General features: G+C 41.1%; 1 protein-coding gene across 5 annotated transcripts in view; it reads left to right on the top strand.

The window, feature by feature from the left end:
• ELF1 (E74 like ETS transcription factor 1) overlaps positions 1–18,069 on the top strand; it is an 89,862-nt gene that overhangs the window by 36,674 nt on the left and 35,119 nt on the right. For 3 of the 5 annotated variants that reach the window (XM_040991331.1, XM_040991327.1, XM_040991328.1), the window contains exon 2: positions 4,040–4,334. In XM_040991331.1, the coding sequence (XP_040847265.1) occupies positions 4,263–4,334 (72 nt within the window). In that variant the 5' untranslated portion in view covers positions 4,040–4,262. Of the gene's footprint in view, positions 1–2,076; positions 2,409–3,052; positions 3,865–4,039; positions 4,335–18,069 lie in introns of those variants that run through there. The other 2 variants (XM_040991330.1, XM_040991329.1) reach the window with 2 other exon arrangements.

The following is an 18,069-nucleotide window of genomic DNA, read 5'->3' as shown; positions in this document are numbered from 1 at the left end:
CCAGCGCTCATATGGGATCCTGGTGCTTTCAAGGTGAGGACTTTAGCTACTAGGCTACCGCGCCAGGCCCACTAAACTGATTTTAAATTGAACAGTACACATATACACAGAGTGAGCTCCCATGCATTGCTGTGGACATTTTGTTTACTTCAATGGCTAGGCCAAGGCCAAAGCTGGAAACCAAGAACTAAGTGCTGTCCAGGAGCTGCCTACTTGAGCCAGTATCTGCTTGTGTCTCAAGGCATACATTAGCAGGAGACTGGAATTGGGAGTGGAGCCAGGACCTGAACCCACAGACTCAGATAAGTAATGCAGGCTCAGGTACATCAACTGGCACCTTCATCACTATGCCAACCAACTACTCCTGTTGTATATTCTCAAGATTTGGATAGATGTATGTACTATAGTCAGAGACAGTTCTGATTCAGGAAACAAGAATTCTAGTTATAGTTTTCTTAGGTTTGTAAATTGTGAGACATTGGGACCTTAGATTTTTTTTACTCAATGAAAAATGAGGTAATAGATCTGGACTTTGTCTTGTCTGTTACTGGAAAAGTTTAAAAACCTGAGCTCTGTCAAATGCTTGTGATAGTGGCTAGTGCTGTGGTATACATAATACGCGAGACCTATGTCTGCTGTTCCTTCATCCCATGTGGGAGCTGGTTCGTGTCCAGCTGCTCCACTTCCAATCCAGCTCCCTGCTAATGGCCTGGGAAAGCAGCAGAGGATGGCTCAAGTGCTTGGCCCCTGCACCCATTTGGAAGACCAGGGGGAAGCTCTTGGCACCTGATTTAGATTGGCCTAGCTCCAGCTGTTTGGGACCATTTGGAGAGTAAATTAGTGGATGGACGTTCTCTCTGTGTCTTTCTTCCCTTCTCTCTGTGTCTCTGCTTTTCAAATAAAAATAAAACAAATATTTAAAACCCTCTGACAAGATAGGCATTATACAGTGGATTAGGCCATCACTTGTGAGTGCCATATTTCATATCAGAATACCTGGGATTTGAGTCCCATCTCTGCCTCTAATTCACTCCAGCTTCCTGTTAATGAGCATGGAGGGCTACAGATGACAGCTCAAGTACTGAATTCCTGCCACCCACATGGGAGACCTGGAGGAATTTCTTGGCTCCTGGCTTTGACTGTAGTAGTCATCTGGAGAGTAAACTAGTGGACTGAGGATCTCTTGCTCTCTCTGTTGCTTGGCCTTTCAAATATTTAAAGATGAACAGACATTAAGATATATAATGGAGCAAGAACCAGAAAATTGATTCCTAAGAATCACACTGATGCCATAGGGTATATGACTGCATAGGGAAGAAGAGCAAGGAAGGTTAAAGAGCATCACATTCCCAGTTAAGCAGGTAAAATGGTTTGCTTTACTTGTACACAGAGGTTCATAAACTGAGAATGTGTGAATCAACAAAATCCTGTCTTTCTCCACCCCCACCAATTGGCTAAGTGATTGTGCAGAGCCATTTCAGTTTGGGTTTATTACTGTGAGTTGTAAAGTATACTATATCTATAGTGTAAAGTATAGATGAATTGCTTGCTTTCCTTAGTTTTCAAATTTTTGAACGATAGTTATTAAAGCATGATAGTAATGTGGAAGTGTCTGTAAGAAAAGTATATGACTGCAGTGGAAAAGAAAGTGAAACTTAACTGTTTAATTTATTTATATAAACTGAGTAAACTTCAGCTTACAGACTTAGGCACACAGGGACTCCTCAGCCTTCCCCATGTTGGTTGTTAATATATTGTTGTTTTGTACTTACCAACAAAGAGATTTAGGAGTAGCCTTTGGAACCTAATATTTTACAGAGAACTTTTGCATTAGGAAACATTCCTTTATTCTGGTTATATTTTCTTGGTGTGGTTTTTAAAATTTATAATAATCATAGCTTTCCTTTTTTATGAGAGTACTTCAGTTATTCATTTTAAAAGTATGTGGATCTAAAATACCAAATAGCTATTTAAGCCAATACCTATTTTTATAATGCCTTTTAAATCATGACTTAGGATATATAACACCAGTTTAGTGGGATCAGAAAATATTCTAGAGCGTGATTACTTCCCCTGAAGACATTTTGCTCTATTGTCTTTGTGCCTGATCACTGTCTTGACAAAAACATAGGCAGTCAGATATTTATTCAGTTGGATTAGGGGGTGCACAGTTTTCAAATGAGACTTGGCGAAGTGTTAAGTTGGTGTAATTGAATCACGTGGTTTTTTAAAATTTTTATTTTTCATGTTACAGCTTCCTAGACTCATCAGTTCTCCCTTGAGTGGTGTGTTGTTTTTAGTAGGAGCATTCTGAACTACAGATTGAAGCATAAGTGGGGATATATTGTGATACAGTTGAGACCTGAGTGGAGCATTGAAAAATGGAGAAGTAAGAGAGGTTGTTCCAGGTAGGGTAATTAACAGAAATTGAGAAAGGAGGCGATGATGTAGTTTGTGCTGGAATACAGGAAATAAAGTCTCTCTGGTAAAGGAAGTTGGTTGGGTGATAATTTAAGGAAGATAATATGAGTAACCTTTGTGGAAGACTAAATATTTTATCTTGTATTCATATGTTTTTCTGTGATTATAGTGAGACTTTTTTTTTCTTTCAGATATGGTACCTATCAAAACTCAAAAAGCCAGCAGTATGTGCTAAAAATACTTTTCCAAAGTTAGAGCTGAACTATATTAAAAGGGGTGGGGCAGATGGGAATGGGGAATTGCTGAGTTGGAATTAAGTATATTGAGTAAAAATATCTAAAGTTATTCCTAATTCTTATTTTGATTTCTAGTTGGGTAAGTTGTAGTGATACATGGTGATGCCTAGAGCCTGGAGTATACAGGATATTGACTTCACTGAAATTAGGAAATCAGTTGTATGATTTGGCCAGCACTTAATAGCTGGACTTAAGTTTTCAGGGGAACTGAGTGAGCATGTCAGCTTAATCTATAAACTTGTTTCTTTAAAATTACTAGGAAATTAATGTCATTCCCCCTCATTTTTTGGATTATATGTATTAAAATTGTGTTATTTTGAAGAACTTGGTGTTATTCTGATTCTATTTACATATGTGCCTTTTCATGTCGTATTTATGTCCATAGCCACTTGATAAAATATTTAATAAAGTTGAAATAAACATTTAAATGAAAATATCCTTCGCTGTTGCTTGTAATGGTAACTTTAAAAAATACAAACATCTTTCACTGGTAGATTTAAAGCATTTTTCCCTCCACTGTGAAATTATTTTCCCTCTGAAGTTGCGTTTCTGTTTTTCTACTATTGTAAACTGCAGTTCTTTGCATGTTCTAATTTGCCATGACGTGGTCAAGTGCTGTTTCCTTCCTGTTGCTGGCAAGCCCGTGCTAGAGATAAGGATACATTTCAGTACATTAGAAAAGAAGCCACTGAAGACAGACTCAAGCATGGTAACTCTAAAAGCATTTTACTTCACAGGAAGAATAGGAAGGGTGGGCTTTTAATTTCTGAGTGTTTTAAAAATACTTTAGGATAGTATTTACCAACCTTAAACTTACTACATTTTAGGTTCTAGTGTATATTAAACCTTACAGAAATGTTGAGTATTTCTGTTAAAAACAAAAGTACACATTATGAAGTTACTTTGTTGGTAGACTGTCCGGTTAGTGGAGAGGACATCGGATGTGCTTTATCGCAGTTATAAAGCTCGTTATTGTTGCTGGACTTTTTCTATTTTTTGTTTTGTTGTTTTAAAGTACCTGGTGTTTTTAACTGTGGAAAGATAAAGAAAGGTTTCCCTTTTTAGTAATCAAAAGCAATCATATTGTAGCATCAGTATTGGAGTATTCAGAGAAAATATGTATCTGCTGTCAAAAAAGAAACCGCTTGTAAGTAGTGTGGATTTTCTTTTAAAAGATTATGAAGAAGCCTCTTTTAAAAAATGGGAAAAAGAAAGCAACAAAAAAGAAGAAGCGAGTTTGAGGACACTATGCTGTGTATTAGCTGTTATGGTCTACATGGATAATTGATCTTTCATAACTAAATTGAACTTTTATTTTTCAGGTCAAGAAGCTTAAGAAAACCTTCAGCAAAATTGCCTGAGTTTGACTAGAATATCATTGAAACCAGAGCATTTGAAACACTCTTCCTGAAGAAAACTTTACGGTCACAGTTATTTGACAAGCTCAGCTGAGGATTTTACCCGCATCAGTCACCATACTCTGCCGCCCATAATTGAGCCTGTTCGCAGTTTTTCTCATGTGGATCTAAGGGGGAATGTTTTATTATGGCCGCTGTTGTCCAACAGAACGACCTAGTGTTTGAATTTGCTAGTAACGTCATGGAGGATGAACAACAGGTAAGAAATCTAGAAAAAAAATGGGTTTTAATGTATGATTGTTTCATTTGTATCAAAAAAGTGTTTGAAGACAATAGTTGAATTTAAATTTTAAGTTAAATTTAAAAATTTAATATTTGAAAGTAATGGGATCTTACATTTTAAGTACCAATTCATTCAGTGAAAAATCTTATTTTTGACTTTGGCAAGGTTGTCATACTTGGAGAATTCAGCTTGTTTTTCTGTAAAATGAAATTTTTACTTTTAGACATCTGAATTGTTTCAGACTTTTGAAAAGTTCTAGAGAATATACTAACTTTTAATGTTTTTGATTAATATTTACAATTATTGGCTGTTTCTTTAAGACCATGAAACAAAGGTTGGCGGTGCCAGAATTGTACATCATTTCAGCCCACAGCATGTGACTCTGAGGAAGTTACTTACTTAGCTTTTTTAGATCTACGTTTTCTCTCTTGTAGATTGAAGTGGTTGAACTAAACGATTTCCAATTTGGCTTTTCCAATTTAAATCCAAGCTGACTTGATAAAAATGTGCATTTTTTTTTTCTATTTTCCATCTATAAATATGCTCTAAAGTGATATTGACGAAAGGCTCTCGGATTAACTCTAGTGTCCCTTGTCAGAAGAATGCTAGCAGAAGCTACAGTGGTTTTTTTTGTTGTTGTTGTTGTTGTTGTTGGGGGGGTGGGGTGGGATTGTATAGTTTACTTCATTCTAAACAAGTCATGTAAGGAATGTAGAACAGTAAGAGGAATAATATGTTGGAGATATTCACTAAAAGAGGACAAATATTTTGAGAACCGGTGGATTTAAAGTATGCCTCATAAAGTTGATTTTGTATTAACATAAGCTTAATTTTAAATAGCTAATTTTCACATGTCACTTTTATTTCAGAAACAGAGTAACTACAGATGATAAAAGATTCTTACTTTTGACAGGGTGTTAGAATTTCTAGTAGTTGTTGTTAAAATGAAGAATAAAACTAAATAAGTCTGTGTAGCTGAAAATTTGGATTATGTTGCCCTAAAATCAGAGTAATCTTGATTATGGGGAAAAGTTTGAGGGAAAGGATTGTTTGATTCCTTTTAAAAATATGATATGGCTTTAATTGAGAGATAATAAAAATATATTTTAGGAGGAGAAAGTGTTTTGATTTTGTTATAAGACAGGATGTTTATGTATATACTAAGGTTTGAAGAGTATATTCACCATACAGCTAGATGAAAGTACCTAATATAGAAGGCAGGCTTGAAGTGGTGAAGTTTGATCTCAGGATGTGGCAGCAGACGATAGAGCTTTCAGCCACTTGTTTGTACGCTCTGTTGCAGTGGCTGTGACACACTTGTGACCATGAGACATGTATTGTACATTATGGTACCATGTTCTTACATGTGTCTACAGAGCCTTCAAAATTCTGTGAAACAATGCTCGGGCACAGTGTAGGATGCGATTATTTTACTTTGGAAAGGTTATTCATTTCTTTATAAAGGGAAATTATGTTGTTAGCTTTACACATGTTTATTTTCTCAATTTTAAAATTTTTCTGTGTAAGCAAATTAGTTTTACAGAGTTTTTTTTTTAAGATTTACTTAATTATTTTTATTTGTAAGGCAGAATTACAGAGAACGAGGCAGAGATAGAGAGAGACTTTCCATTTACTGGTTCACTCCTCACATGACCTCCACAGCCAGGGCTGGGGCAGATTGAAGCCAGGAGCCTCTTCCAGGTCTTCCACGTGGCTGCAGGGGCACAAACACTTGGCCCATTCTTTGCTGCTTTCCCAGGCACATTGGCGTGGAACTGGATCAGAAGTGGAACAGCCAGGACTCGAACTGGCACCCATATGGGATGCTAATTATGCAGGAATGGAAGCTTAGCTTACTATGCCTTGGAGCTGGTTGCTTGTACAGCTATTATTACATGTAATTTATAAATACTAGCCAAAGGAAGTAAATCCTAATGCCCTTTTTGCAGTGAGAAGATTGAGGCTAAGAGATTAGATAACTTGGTGAAATCATGCAACTTCTAAATAGTGGAATTTCAATTTGAACATAAGGAGATTGAGTTTCATTAATAATGATCAATATATTTGTAACGGTGTGTGACAATCTTAGGGATTATAATCAGTGTGGAAAAAAAACTGTTGACCAAATGGAGAGTTCTTTAATCTATTGATGTGATGATAGTAAACTTAACTGTTTCATATAGAAGTAAATTTTGTGGTAGCGGTTTTATTTGCAGTGTATCAAACCCATAGCTCTCCCTCCACAGTTGCTTTAATTTGCTTGAAATATAAATGAAAGTAGTAACGTACTATTTGTAGATTATATCACTTAATAAAAAAAATAGATAATGAAAATTTCTCTTTACCCTTACTCCTTTGTCCTACTGTCCTCTTTTAAAAATTTTGTTTTTTTAATTTTATTTTTTTATAATGATTACACAGTGGATCAGGGTGGGAAGGATCAAGGTTGAGGGAAAATTGGGTGAACTCATTGCTTCCAAATTTACTGTTTCGTGTGTTTCTGGGGGAAGAGGAGAGACAGAGGGGGAAACTACTCATGACTTTCCACACATCCTGGTACCCAGGGATGAGGAACTGCTACCTCGTATCAACCCAGAGTCTCAGTGTGTACGTATTCCTAGGTTTCTGTGCAAGAGGTTTGAAATGATGTCGATTTCACACACTCAATGTCCATTGAATGTCCAGTGCTTCATTCATTGAGGTTTTTTGCTGTCATCCTGTATTTGGGGTAGTTGTCCAGTTAGTTCTGTTCTTCTGCTACACCACCAAATGAGCTGCCATACTTTGCTTTTACAGCAGGGCCTATGTCCACTGCCTCTGCCTTTTTCGTTAAGTAGGACATATTATTGCAGATGAGCCCAAGAACCCAGGCCAGGCGTCCCAAACCCCGCCGGATCCCCCATCCCTGGGGCTCATGAACTCAGCACCCACCTAGTAGGTGGGCCCTAGGACACAGGCCTCTACTGTCTTCTTAAAAAGAACTAATAGTATCTGATGTGTAAATTTTTAGACATATAAAGGAATGAACATAATGAGTTGTTTTGGGATATAAAAATTATGCCAAACTAATTTGGTGATTTTGTTTTCATTTATAAACATTTGTGAATGTATATTGGCTCTTTATCATTTGTTTTCCTACACAATGAATAGGCAATTATTATTTTAGCAGTCTATGATTAGGTCTATTACCAGTATTTGAGGATTTCATACACGAGCAGTCATCATCATTTGGGGGTAGGGACAGAGGCAGTAGGCTTATGTAGTGGCAATAGTGGCACCGGAGTCAGAGTTGAATCCTAAGTCTACTGCTTACAGTCATCTTGGAAAGGTCACTTAAACTTTGTTTTCCTTATATATAAAATGGAGGTGAAAATCCCACCTAATTTGTCAGATTATTTTCAGGATTAAACATTTTATAAAGCTTTTAGAACCAAGCCTATCACAAGTATTTACTGAGCACTGTTGTTCTGCTGTCTGTTATCCTGTGTGTATGTATGAATGTGAGGTAGTGTGTTTTTGTACATTTGTGTGATTGTATCTGTGGTATTAAAACTAGAATTGCTAAATTTGTAGGAGTGCAAACATAAATCATTATTTGTTTTCCTATTTTGTTTATTTGAAAGGGGAGGAGTCAGAAAGAGACAGAGGTCTCCAATTTATTTATTCCCCAAATGGCCACAAACACAGGGCTAGGCCAGATTGAAGCCAGGAGTGGAACTCTATAAACAAGTGGGTCTTCCACAGGAATGACAGGGACCCAGTTACTTCAGCCATCAAGTGCTGCCCCCCTGGCGTACATTAGCAGGAAGCTGGAATTTTAAGTGGAGTTGGGACTTGAACCAGTCACGCAGCTAGGGCCTGCAGGTATCCCTAAGCTGCATCTTAGCTGTTATACCAAATGCCTACTTTTGCATTTCCTTCACTATTAAGTAATGAAGTAGTTTGTACATTTTCTTTATTGTTCATTTGAGTTTTCTGTGAATTTCTTATTATATCCATTGGCCAGTTGGGAATTCTTAGTTTATTTTATAATTGACAGTAAATTCTCCTCTTAGAACATATGTTGAACATGTTTTGTCTCAATTTAATGCTATCTTTTAGTAATGTATCTTTTACCTAAGGAAATTTCATATATTTTTCTTTTTTAAAAAAAAAAGATTTATTTATTTTTATTGAAAAGGCAGATATACAGAGAGAAGAAGAGACAGGAACACCTTCTATCTGATGGTTCACTCCCCAAGTGGCTGCAATGGCTGGAGCTGAGCCAATCTGAAGCCAGGAGCCAGGAGCTCTTCCAGATCTCCCACATGGGTGCAGGGTCCCAAGGCCTTGGGCAGTCCTCAACTGCTTTCCCAGGCCACAAGCAGGGAGCTGGATGGGAAACGGGGCTGCCGGAATTAGAACTGGCGTCCACATGGGATGCTGGCATTTGCAAGGCTAGGACCTTAACTACTACATGACCGCACCAGGCCCCATGTATTTTTTATAAAATTGATTAGCATTATAAATTTTTTAAAAGATTTATTTATTTTTATTGGAAAGGTAGATTTAAGGAGAAAAGAAGAGACAGACAGAAAAATCTTCCATCTGCTGGTTCACTCCCCAAAAAGTCACAATGGCTGGAGCTGAGCCAATCCACAACCAGGAGCCAGGAGCTTCTTCTGAGTCACCCCTGTGTGCTGGGTCCCAAGGCGTTGGGCCATCCTCCACTGTTTTCCCTTGCCAAAGGAAGTTGCTGTTGGGACATGAACCAGTGCCCAAATAGAATTCGTATGCATTACAAGGGGAGGACTAGCCAAGTGAGACCCCAAGTGAGCACTGGGCCAGCAGTATATATTTCTATTATAATCAGCTTTGTGCACTTTTTTCAGTTGCTGATTTTCTTTTTTAAAATATTTTATTGGGGCCTGGTGCGGTGGCGCAAGTGGTTAAAGGTCCTCGCCTTGCACGCCCGGGATCCCATATGGGCGCCGGTTCTAATCCCAGCAGCCCCGCTTCCCTTCCAGCTCCCTGCCTGTGGCCTGGGAAGGCAGTCGAGGACGGCCCAAAGCTTTGGGACCCTGCACCCGCGTGGGAGACCCGGAAGAGGCTCCTGGCTACGGATCGGCATAGTATCTGCCCGTTGCGCTCACTTGGGGAGTGAATCATCGGACGGAAGATCTTCCTCTCTCTCTCTCTCTCCTCTGTGTATATCCGCCTTTCCAATAAAAAAATAATAAAAATAAATCTTTAAAAAAATATATTTTATTTTTCATAGTATTTACATATTTGAGAGAAATACATACCTGTGTGTGCCTCAGATTAGGGTGGGGAGGGTTGAGGTATGGAGGAAGTTGAGTGGGACAAATGTTTCTTTCTTTTTTTTCTTTTTATTCTCCTGCCCTGCAGGGGGAAAGGGGAGGGAAGAACTCTTGCTGTAGAACTACATCAACTCCCAGGGATGGGAGAATGGTCTCTTGATGATTCCTTGGAGAACCTGATGTGGGGAAAAATGTTCCAGGGGTGTTACTTGAATGGTTTTAAAGGTTCTGAGACATAGTTTTATTGCCTTCTTTCCACCACAATTGAGAAAATCTTTCCAAGATCTATTAGCTGACCAAGTCCACCTCAGCGTGTATCCATAGACCCAGACATGTGCTACAAAGCCTGACTAGGAGAGTTGTCCAACCTGGTCTGCTTTCTATCCTCCAACAAGACACTTGACATCCTTTGTTGGCCTAGAAGAACTGGCTGTCATCTCCGTGTGTATCTGAGCATACTATCCACTGCACAGGCATTAACAAGTAAATGTGGCTTAGTCCTGATAGATGCATTCCAACGTTGGATCACGTATCTTGTGATTTTCACCCTGTAGCTGGGATTTGAGTCCAGCAATGTAGTTGGGGAATCCTCCAAGAAACCTTCCTAGGATGACCTGAGACTCAAGTGTGTCAGCTAGTGCAGAGTCAGACTTGGTTCATTACCTGCGTCAGTCAATTCACATACACGTGGATGCTACTACCCATTCAGTTTCGCCCCAAGCCCCATCTCTCACATGAACTGATGGGGGCTGCAGCCTAGCCCAACCCAGCCCACTACAGGATGTCTTCATGCACACCAGTGGGTGCCATGTACTAGTCAGTGCAACTCACAATAACCCCCTCCATGCCCACTGTAGCCCCAGGTTTTACATGTGTGCTAGCATGTGCTGCAGCCTAGCCTCATCTGTCCTGCATCCTATATGGCTCCTATGCACAACCATAAATGCTGTGGCTTAGCTCAGCCAGACCACCCCTAGACCCAGCCCTTACTATGCTACTGGGCATTGCTGCATTGTGCAGCCTGGCCTTTTCCCACCCTGGCTGTCATGCTCACCAGTGGTACCCATAATTCCCCTACCTGGCCCACTCCCAGCCCCAGATCTTGTGTCTGCCAGAGTGTACTGTGGTCCAGCCTGATACGACTTGCATCCAGTCCCAGCACATGCCAGCTGGTGCTGCAGTGTAACATGGCTGGCCTGCACCCGTTCTGGCTCTCATGCATGTCCATGGGCATGGCAGCCTAGTCTAGCCTGGCCCACCTCTAGTCCTAGCTCTCATACTCACCAGTGGAAGCAGTGACCCAGCAGGGGAATCCCCAAGGTTCCTTTGCCAAACCCATTTAGCCTTGGTTTTACGTGTGCCATTAGGTGTGGTAGCCCAGTCTGGCATAGTGTGCTCCATTTTGATATTCACCAATGGGTACTACAGTCTGGCTTAATCCTGCCCACCTGGTCCCAGCTCTTGCTGGTGAGTGTAGCAGCTACCCCCTAGCCTGGCCTAGTCCTAGCCCTGAAGTGAACTGATAGGTGTTGGGGTCCAGCCAGCCTGGCCTGCATCCTTTTATGACTTTTGCTTGTACCAGTGTGTGCTGTAAACTGGCTCACCCCCAAACCTAGGCCACATGTATGCTGATGGTTGCTGCTGCCCATCTTAACCTGGCCTGCCCCCAGCACCAGCTCTCATATTCACCAGCAGGTGTTGTGGCCTAGCAGCAGAGTTCCCCAAGTTTCTGTTATGATGTCCACTCCCAGCCCTAGGTCTTGCAAGTGCTGGCAAATGCTGGCCCCCTGGTCCTGTCTCTCACTGGCTGGTACTACGGCCTAGCCCACCTGGCCCACACCCATTCCATATTACACCAGGGGGTGATTCAGCCTGGTGTACCCCCAGACCTGACTCTCATCTTACCCAGCTGGTACTGCAGCCTAACCCAGCCTATCCCACATCCAGTGCAGCCTACCCCCACACTCAGCCCACACATATATCACCAAGTACTGCAGCCTTGCACCGCCTGATCTGCCCACAGCCTTGGCTCCTGCACTTATCAGTGCTAGCTGCAGCCTAACAGGGGAGTGCCAAACACTCCATCTCCACTCTCTTGCCTACTTGAGAGTACAGTGACCTGGTCTATGGAAGATACTAGAAGTCATTTCTTCCCTGTCAAACATGCCCACACCTACTGCCACTCCAACACATTATGTCCCTAGACACCCTTCCTGAGCCATTTGAAGTCCACCTACTTGGGGACTAGGGTGACATGTCCCGGCCTGGTGTTTCCTATCGTCCCCACATATCTTTAAAAAAAAAAAAAAGATAGAATGGCAGCTATGCTGCTTAGCACAAATTTGGCATTAAGCAGGCCAAGAGAGAGCAAGAGCTCTTCTGTTGATTCACTCCCCAAGTGCCCACAATGGCTAGCACTGTGTCATGCTCAAACCATGAGCCATGTACTTCATGTGGGTCTCCTGTGTGCATGGCAGGAACCCAAACATGGGCCATCTTCTGCTGCTTTCCCAGACTCATAGGCAGGGAGCCAGATTGAAAGTGGAGCATTCAAGACGAACCACAACTCATAGGGGATGCCAATGTTGCAGGCAACAGTTTAACCCACTGTGCCACAGTGCTGGACCAGTATCTGCCATTTTTCATTTGAAATAGTAACATTCTGTTAGGTCAGAGTAAGTGTACTTCATGAAATAGGGCATAAGGAATGGATTGATAGTATTCTTTTTGCCACTTGTGATGTGGAAGACAGGAAGCTGAAATGATGTTACATAGTGAATCATCTTTGTTTTTTTCATCAAAGTACAGATTCTGTTTGCTTTGGTTGCTTTCTTTAAAAAATCTGGGCAGATCAGTGTACCAAATCCATGAAATGCTTAGAAATACACATTTGGCCTAGTGGTTAGGATTCCAGCTTCCTGCTAATGCGCACCTTGGCTGATAGCAGATGCTGGATGGCTCAGGAGGTTGGGTTCCCACTTCTCATGCCTGGCTTGAGCGTCCAGTTTTAGCTTAGCCCACACTGGTCATTGAGGCATTTGAAGATTGAAATAGCCAACAGATTTTTCTCTGCCTTTTACCATTTCCCTCTGCTTCTCAAATGAAAATAAATGAATAAATAGATTTAAAATCTTGGCCATTTACAAAAGTAATGTACAGTGGTTATTTGTTTCTTTTCTGTATATTTGGGAAAGTCTCCACCGAAGGAGTTATACCACAGAGTCTTCCAATTATGAGCCAGATTGCCTTCCAGGGGAGTGTGATATCATATAAGCCATGGGGCTTTCTGCAAATCCAGCGATGGGATGGCTCTGCCTGGTCTAGCATTTAGTTTGGCTTGCTTCCCTGATAGCTTTTGGCATCTAGGAAGCTGATGGTTATAATTCTTTATAGGTGGAGGAGTTGACTTTTTTTTTTTTTAACAAAATTCTTAACTGCTTTCCAGCCATCTTTGTGATGGCTGGAAAAACAGTTAAAACACCCTAATACTGAAACTATAGTTAGATCCAGGGTTGTTCAGTGGTGAACTTTTAGTAGATTATTGTCACTGAGAATTTGGCCTGTATACTATGACATGTGCTTTACAGAGGTGATCGTGTTTAATTCATACAACAGTCTTAGGAAGTAGCTACTCTGATGTTCACTTTGCAGAAGAGTAATATGAAGCTCAGAGAGAGAACAGCCTGCCTAAAATTCCATAGCTAATTGATGAAGCTGCTGCTTGTGTGCTGTGATCTCTGCCTTCAACTCTGTTTGCATCATGTTAACCACATGGAATAGCTATATGGAAATGGTGAAGAGTTTTATTTATTTTTAAAAATATTTATTTTTATTGGAAAGTCGGATATACAGACAGGAGGAGAGGCAGAGAGGAAGATTTTCCATCCGATGATTCATTCCCCAAGCGGCTGCAACGGCCGAAGCTGAGCCAGTCCAAAGCCAGGATCCAGGAACTTCTGGGTCTCCCACGCTGGTGCAGGGTCCCAAAGCTTTGGGCTGTCCTCGACTGCTTTCCCAGGCCACAAGCAGGGAGCTATGGGAAGCAGGGCTGCCGGGATTAGAACCGGTGCCCATATGGGATCCCGGGGCCATGCAAGGTGAGGACTTTAACCACTAGGCTATTGCGCCGGCCCTGAAGAGAGTTTTAAATGTGAAAGAATTAACTGCATTTTGCACTTATGATTTCAACAAAGCGGTGCTCTTTGTTGTAGTTTGTTAGTGTAGTTTTAGGTAGAGTGTTCTTACTACTGTGTATACATTTCTTTAAAAACTGACAGATTTATTGCGACATGATTCATGTACTTATTTTTTTAAGATTTTATTTTTTATTGTGAAGTCAGATATATACAGAGAAGAGGAGAGAGGGAAATATCTCCCATCCAATGATTCACTCACCAAGTGAGCGCAACGGTAGATGCTGAGCTGATCTGAAGCCAGGAGTCCAGATCCTCTTCCTGGTCTCCCATGCAGGTGCAGGGTCCCAAGGCTTTGGGCCATCCCCAGGTGCTTTCCCAGGTCACAAGCAGGGAGCTGAATAGGAAGCGGGACTACTGGGATTAGAACTAGCGCTCAGGGCCCAGTGGCATGGCCTAGCGGCTAAAGTCCTCACCTTGAACGCACCAGGATCCCATATGGGTGCCGGTTCTAATCCCAGCAGCTCCACTTCCCATCCAGCTTTCTGCTTGTGGGATATCCAGAAGAAGTTCCTGGATCCTGGCTTCAGATCGGCATAGCATTGGCCGTTGTGCTCACTTGGGGAGACCCGGAAAAAGCTCCGAGCTCCTGGCTTTGGATTGGCACGGCTCCCATCATTGCCGTCACTTGGGAAATGAATCATCGGATGGAAGATCTTCCTCTCTGCCTCTCCTCCTCTCTGTATATCTGACTTTCCAATAAATAAATAAATCTTTAAAAAAAAAAAAAAAGGAACTAGTGCCCATATGGGATCCCGGTGCATTCAAGGTGAGGACTTTAGCTGCTAGGCCATGGCACCAGGCCCAATTCATGTACTTATAACTTACCTATTTAAAATGTGCGGCTCAGTGTTTCTAACTCTGTACTCAAAGAATGTGTATATTACCAAAATCTGCCTATTTGGGGATGCTTTACCTCTTTCTGTTCTGTGTAATATACATGTGATTTATGATTCGTATTGAACTCCTTCATTGAGAAGCAGAAATTGCTGTCTGATTTATGTAAATAAATTAAACATTTAAGCCTGTTAAAACTTATATAACACCTGGGCTTCTTGACCTCTTAATTGATTCTCAACAAATAGCCACTCACACAGGAACATACCTGTAAGAAAACTAAGACTATTTCCGTATTGTGATTTATAACGGCTTTAAAAAAAAAGAAAAGGCAGACTGAAGACAGTTGTCATGAAAGCACTACACTGGGATTAGACTTTGTTTAAACAGCCCCACAGGGATTTGCAATGGAATTTCAAACATTATCTTGGGGAAGTCTGCAAAGAAGACCATTTCACTTTAGTTTTTTTGTGTTTTGGTGATACGGATTAAGGGGGATGCCAGGCTTGTTTGAAATAGTCAAGTCTGCTGAGACCAACAGAAGTACAACAAATTTGCATCTATATAATTTTCTTAAGCCAAGCTTTGATACGAAAATGTAGTGTGACTACAGTTTACTTGTAGAATCCTGAATTTGCAGTCTGTGGTAATGGTTGAGCTCATGGACTCTGGAGTCACATTGCTTGGATTCAGATTTCAATTCTGCCTCTCCCTGACCGATTGACTGGAAGTGTCAACAAAATAACAGTGTTGTTGTGGTGAGTGGCTTAAGCCATGTGAAGTGCTTAATGTAAGTGGTGACTTTAGCCATCATCATTCATTAGCCCTACCATTTTATTTTATAGTTTATTACTTTGAAAAACTCTCAAAGGTGAACTAAAGAACACTTTTTAAAAAAGGATTTATTTATTTTTATTACAAAGTCAGATATACAGAGAGAAGGAGAGAGAGAGAGGAAGATCTTCTGTCCGATGATTCACTTCCCAAGTGACCGCAATGATGGGAGCTGTACCAATCCAAAGCCAGGAGCTCGGAGCTTTTTCCGGGTCTCCCCTGTGGGTGCAGGGTCCCAAGGCGTTGGGCTGTCCTGGACTGCTTTCCCAGGCCACAAGCATGGAGCTGGATGGAAAGTGGGGCTGCTGGGATTAGAAATGGCACCCATATGGGTTCGTGGTGCATTCAAGGTGAGGACTTTAGCCCACCATACTGTGCCCTAAAGAACACTTTTTACAGAGAACTTCAGTACAGTTTCTTTTCCATTGGGAGTATTCTATTAATTACTAAGCTTAAATCCTTTTCTTTTTTCTCCCTTACTAAGCCCTATAACATAATACTTGACCTGTTTATAATATTTATAATAGAATGTGATTCATAAAAACTAAAAGATTGAGGAAAGAATGTCATGGGATGTTGAGGAGACTAATAGAGACATATAATTACTTTTTCTGCTTTGATCCTGCTCTGGATATTAACTGTGGTACCAAGAAAACATGTCCTGATTGATGTTTTAAATGCTGTGTAAAGATAATTAGGCCTAACCTTTTTTGTAGCCCTTTGTATACTCTTCGGTTTTCACAAGTTACCTTGTGATAGAAATATTAAAAATTTTCTATAGTATGTTACTTTTAACGACCTATGGTGAAATATGTCACCTTTGATTGAGTTACAGGACAAGGTTGCCAAGTCACCCAGAGTAATCACTCTCCAAAACAATTTCTATCGGAAAGCTCGGTGTGGTAGCCTAGCAGCTAAAGTCCTCACCTTGCACATGCCAGGATCCCATATGGGTGCCAGTTCGTGTTCCACTGGCCTCACTTCCCATCCAGATTCCTGCATGTGGTCTGGGAATGCAGTGAGATCCAATAGAACCTGGCTCAGGGCTCCTGGCTTTAAATCGGCCCAGTCTGGCCATTATGGCCATTTTGGGAATGAATCAGTAGATGCAAGATCTGTCTCTCCTCTTCTCTGTGTATCTACTTCCCTATAAGAATTAAAAAAAAAATTTTTTTTCAGTTGGCGTCTGCATTCCTGTTCTGATTTACTGTTACCCTTTTCTTTTCTAAGGTTCAAATTTATAATTTTGAGTACAATTTTTCCTCCCTTCATCCCTCTCTTTTTCTCGCTCTACCTTCTTCCTATTTGAATGGAGCCAGCTGACTCGCCTACCCAATGCCTACAACAGCTTAGTCCTGCATTAGGCCAAAGCCAGGATCCTGGAATTCAGTCTAGGCTCCCACATAAGTGGCTGGGACCCAACCACTTGGAAGTCCTTGCTGGCACATTAGTGGGAAGTTGGAATCCAGAGGAGAGCCAAGGCTTGAACCCAGGTACTCCAGCATGGAATGCAGTTGCCCTGAGTGGCAACTTACCTGTTGTGCTGTATGCCCATCCGTGATTTACTACAATCTTACAGAGGATCTACTTATGGATAATTTGCTTTATTGGGTGTTCATTTATTTCCTCAAACTTTTTTTGACAATAGAGTGCTTGATTTGTTTGTTTATATTTTCTGTTAAGAGACGATACAGAACTGTGTTAGGCATCTATATACTTTAAGCCCCTGTATAAAATATGTTTTGAAGTATATTTTAAGTTTTTGGGGTAGGGTTTACTTAGATTGAGTGTTTTTCATGAAGCAAAGTACATTTTTAACCATGAAAGAAACTGAGGAAATTGTCAGGGAGCAATTCCCACATGCATAAATAATTTGGTAGCCCAAATGGTTCCATGGTCATTTAAATTTTAATTAATTTGAAGTGACAACACTTGCAATAGAATTGGGTCTCTGACTCAAGAGAGTCTAAATTTGGGGCTGGTGTTATGTCACAAAGGGTTAAGCCACCACCTGAGATGCAGGCATCCTGTATCAGTGCTGGTTCATGTTCCAGTTGCTCCACTTCCAGTCCAGCTTCCTCCTACTGTACCTGGGAAGTACTTTGTCTATGCACCCACTTGAGACCCATCTGGAAGAAACATGTAGCTCCTTGCTTTAGTCTGGCCCAGCCCTGGCCATTATAGCATTTGGGGAGTGAATCAATGGATGGAAAATTTCTCTCTCTGGTCTCTCTTTATAACTCTGCCTTTCAAATAAAAAAAAAAGTGAGAGAGACCCCCAATTTTTAAATGTTTTTATTTTTTAACAGATTTATTTTTATTGGAAAGGCAGATATACAGAAAGGAGGAGAGACAGAGAAACAGTCCGTCTGCTGGTTCACTCATCCAGTGGTTGTCATGGCCAGAGCTGAGCTTATCCAAAGCCAGGAGCTGAGAGCCTCTTCCAGGTCTCCTACGCTGATGCTGGGTCCCAAGGTCTTGGGCTGTCCTCGAATGTTTTCCCAGGCCATAGGCACGAAGCTAGATGGGAAGGGAGGCTGCCAGGAT

This window comes from Ochotona curzoniae, unplaced genomic scaffold (genome assembly GCF_017591425.1).
Source record: "Ochotona curzoniae isolate NIBS_2020 unplaced genomic scaffold, NIBS_Ocur_1.0 contig_64, whole genome shotgun sequence".
Classification (NCBI taxonomy): Eukaryota; Metazoa; Chordata; class Mammalia; order Lagomorpha; family Ochotonidae; genus Ochotona; species Ochotona curzoniae.
Note: the sequence above shows the minus strand (reverse complement) of the source record. Positions and strands in the feature narration are given on the sequence as shown.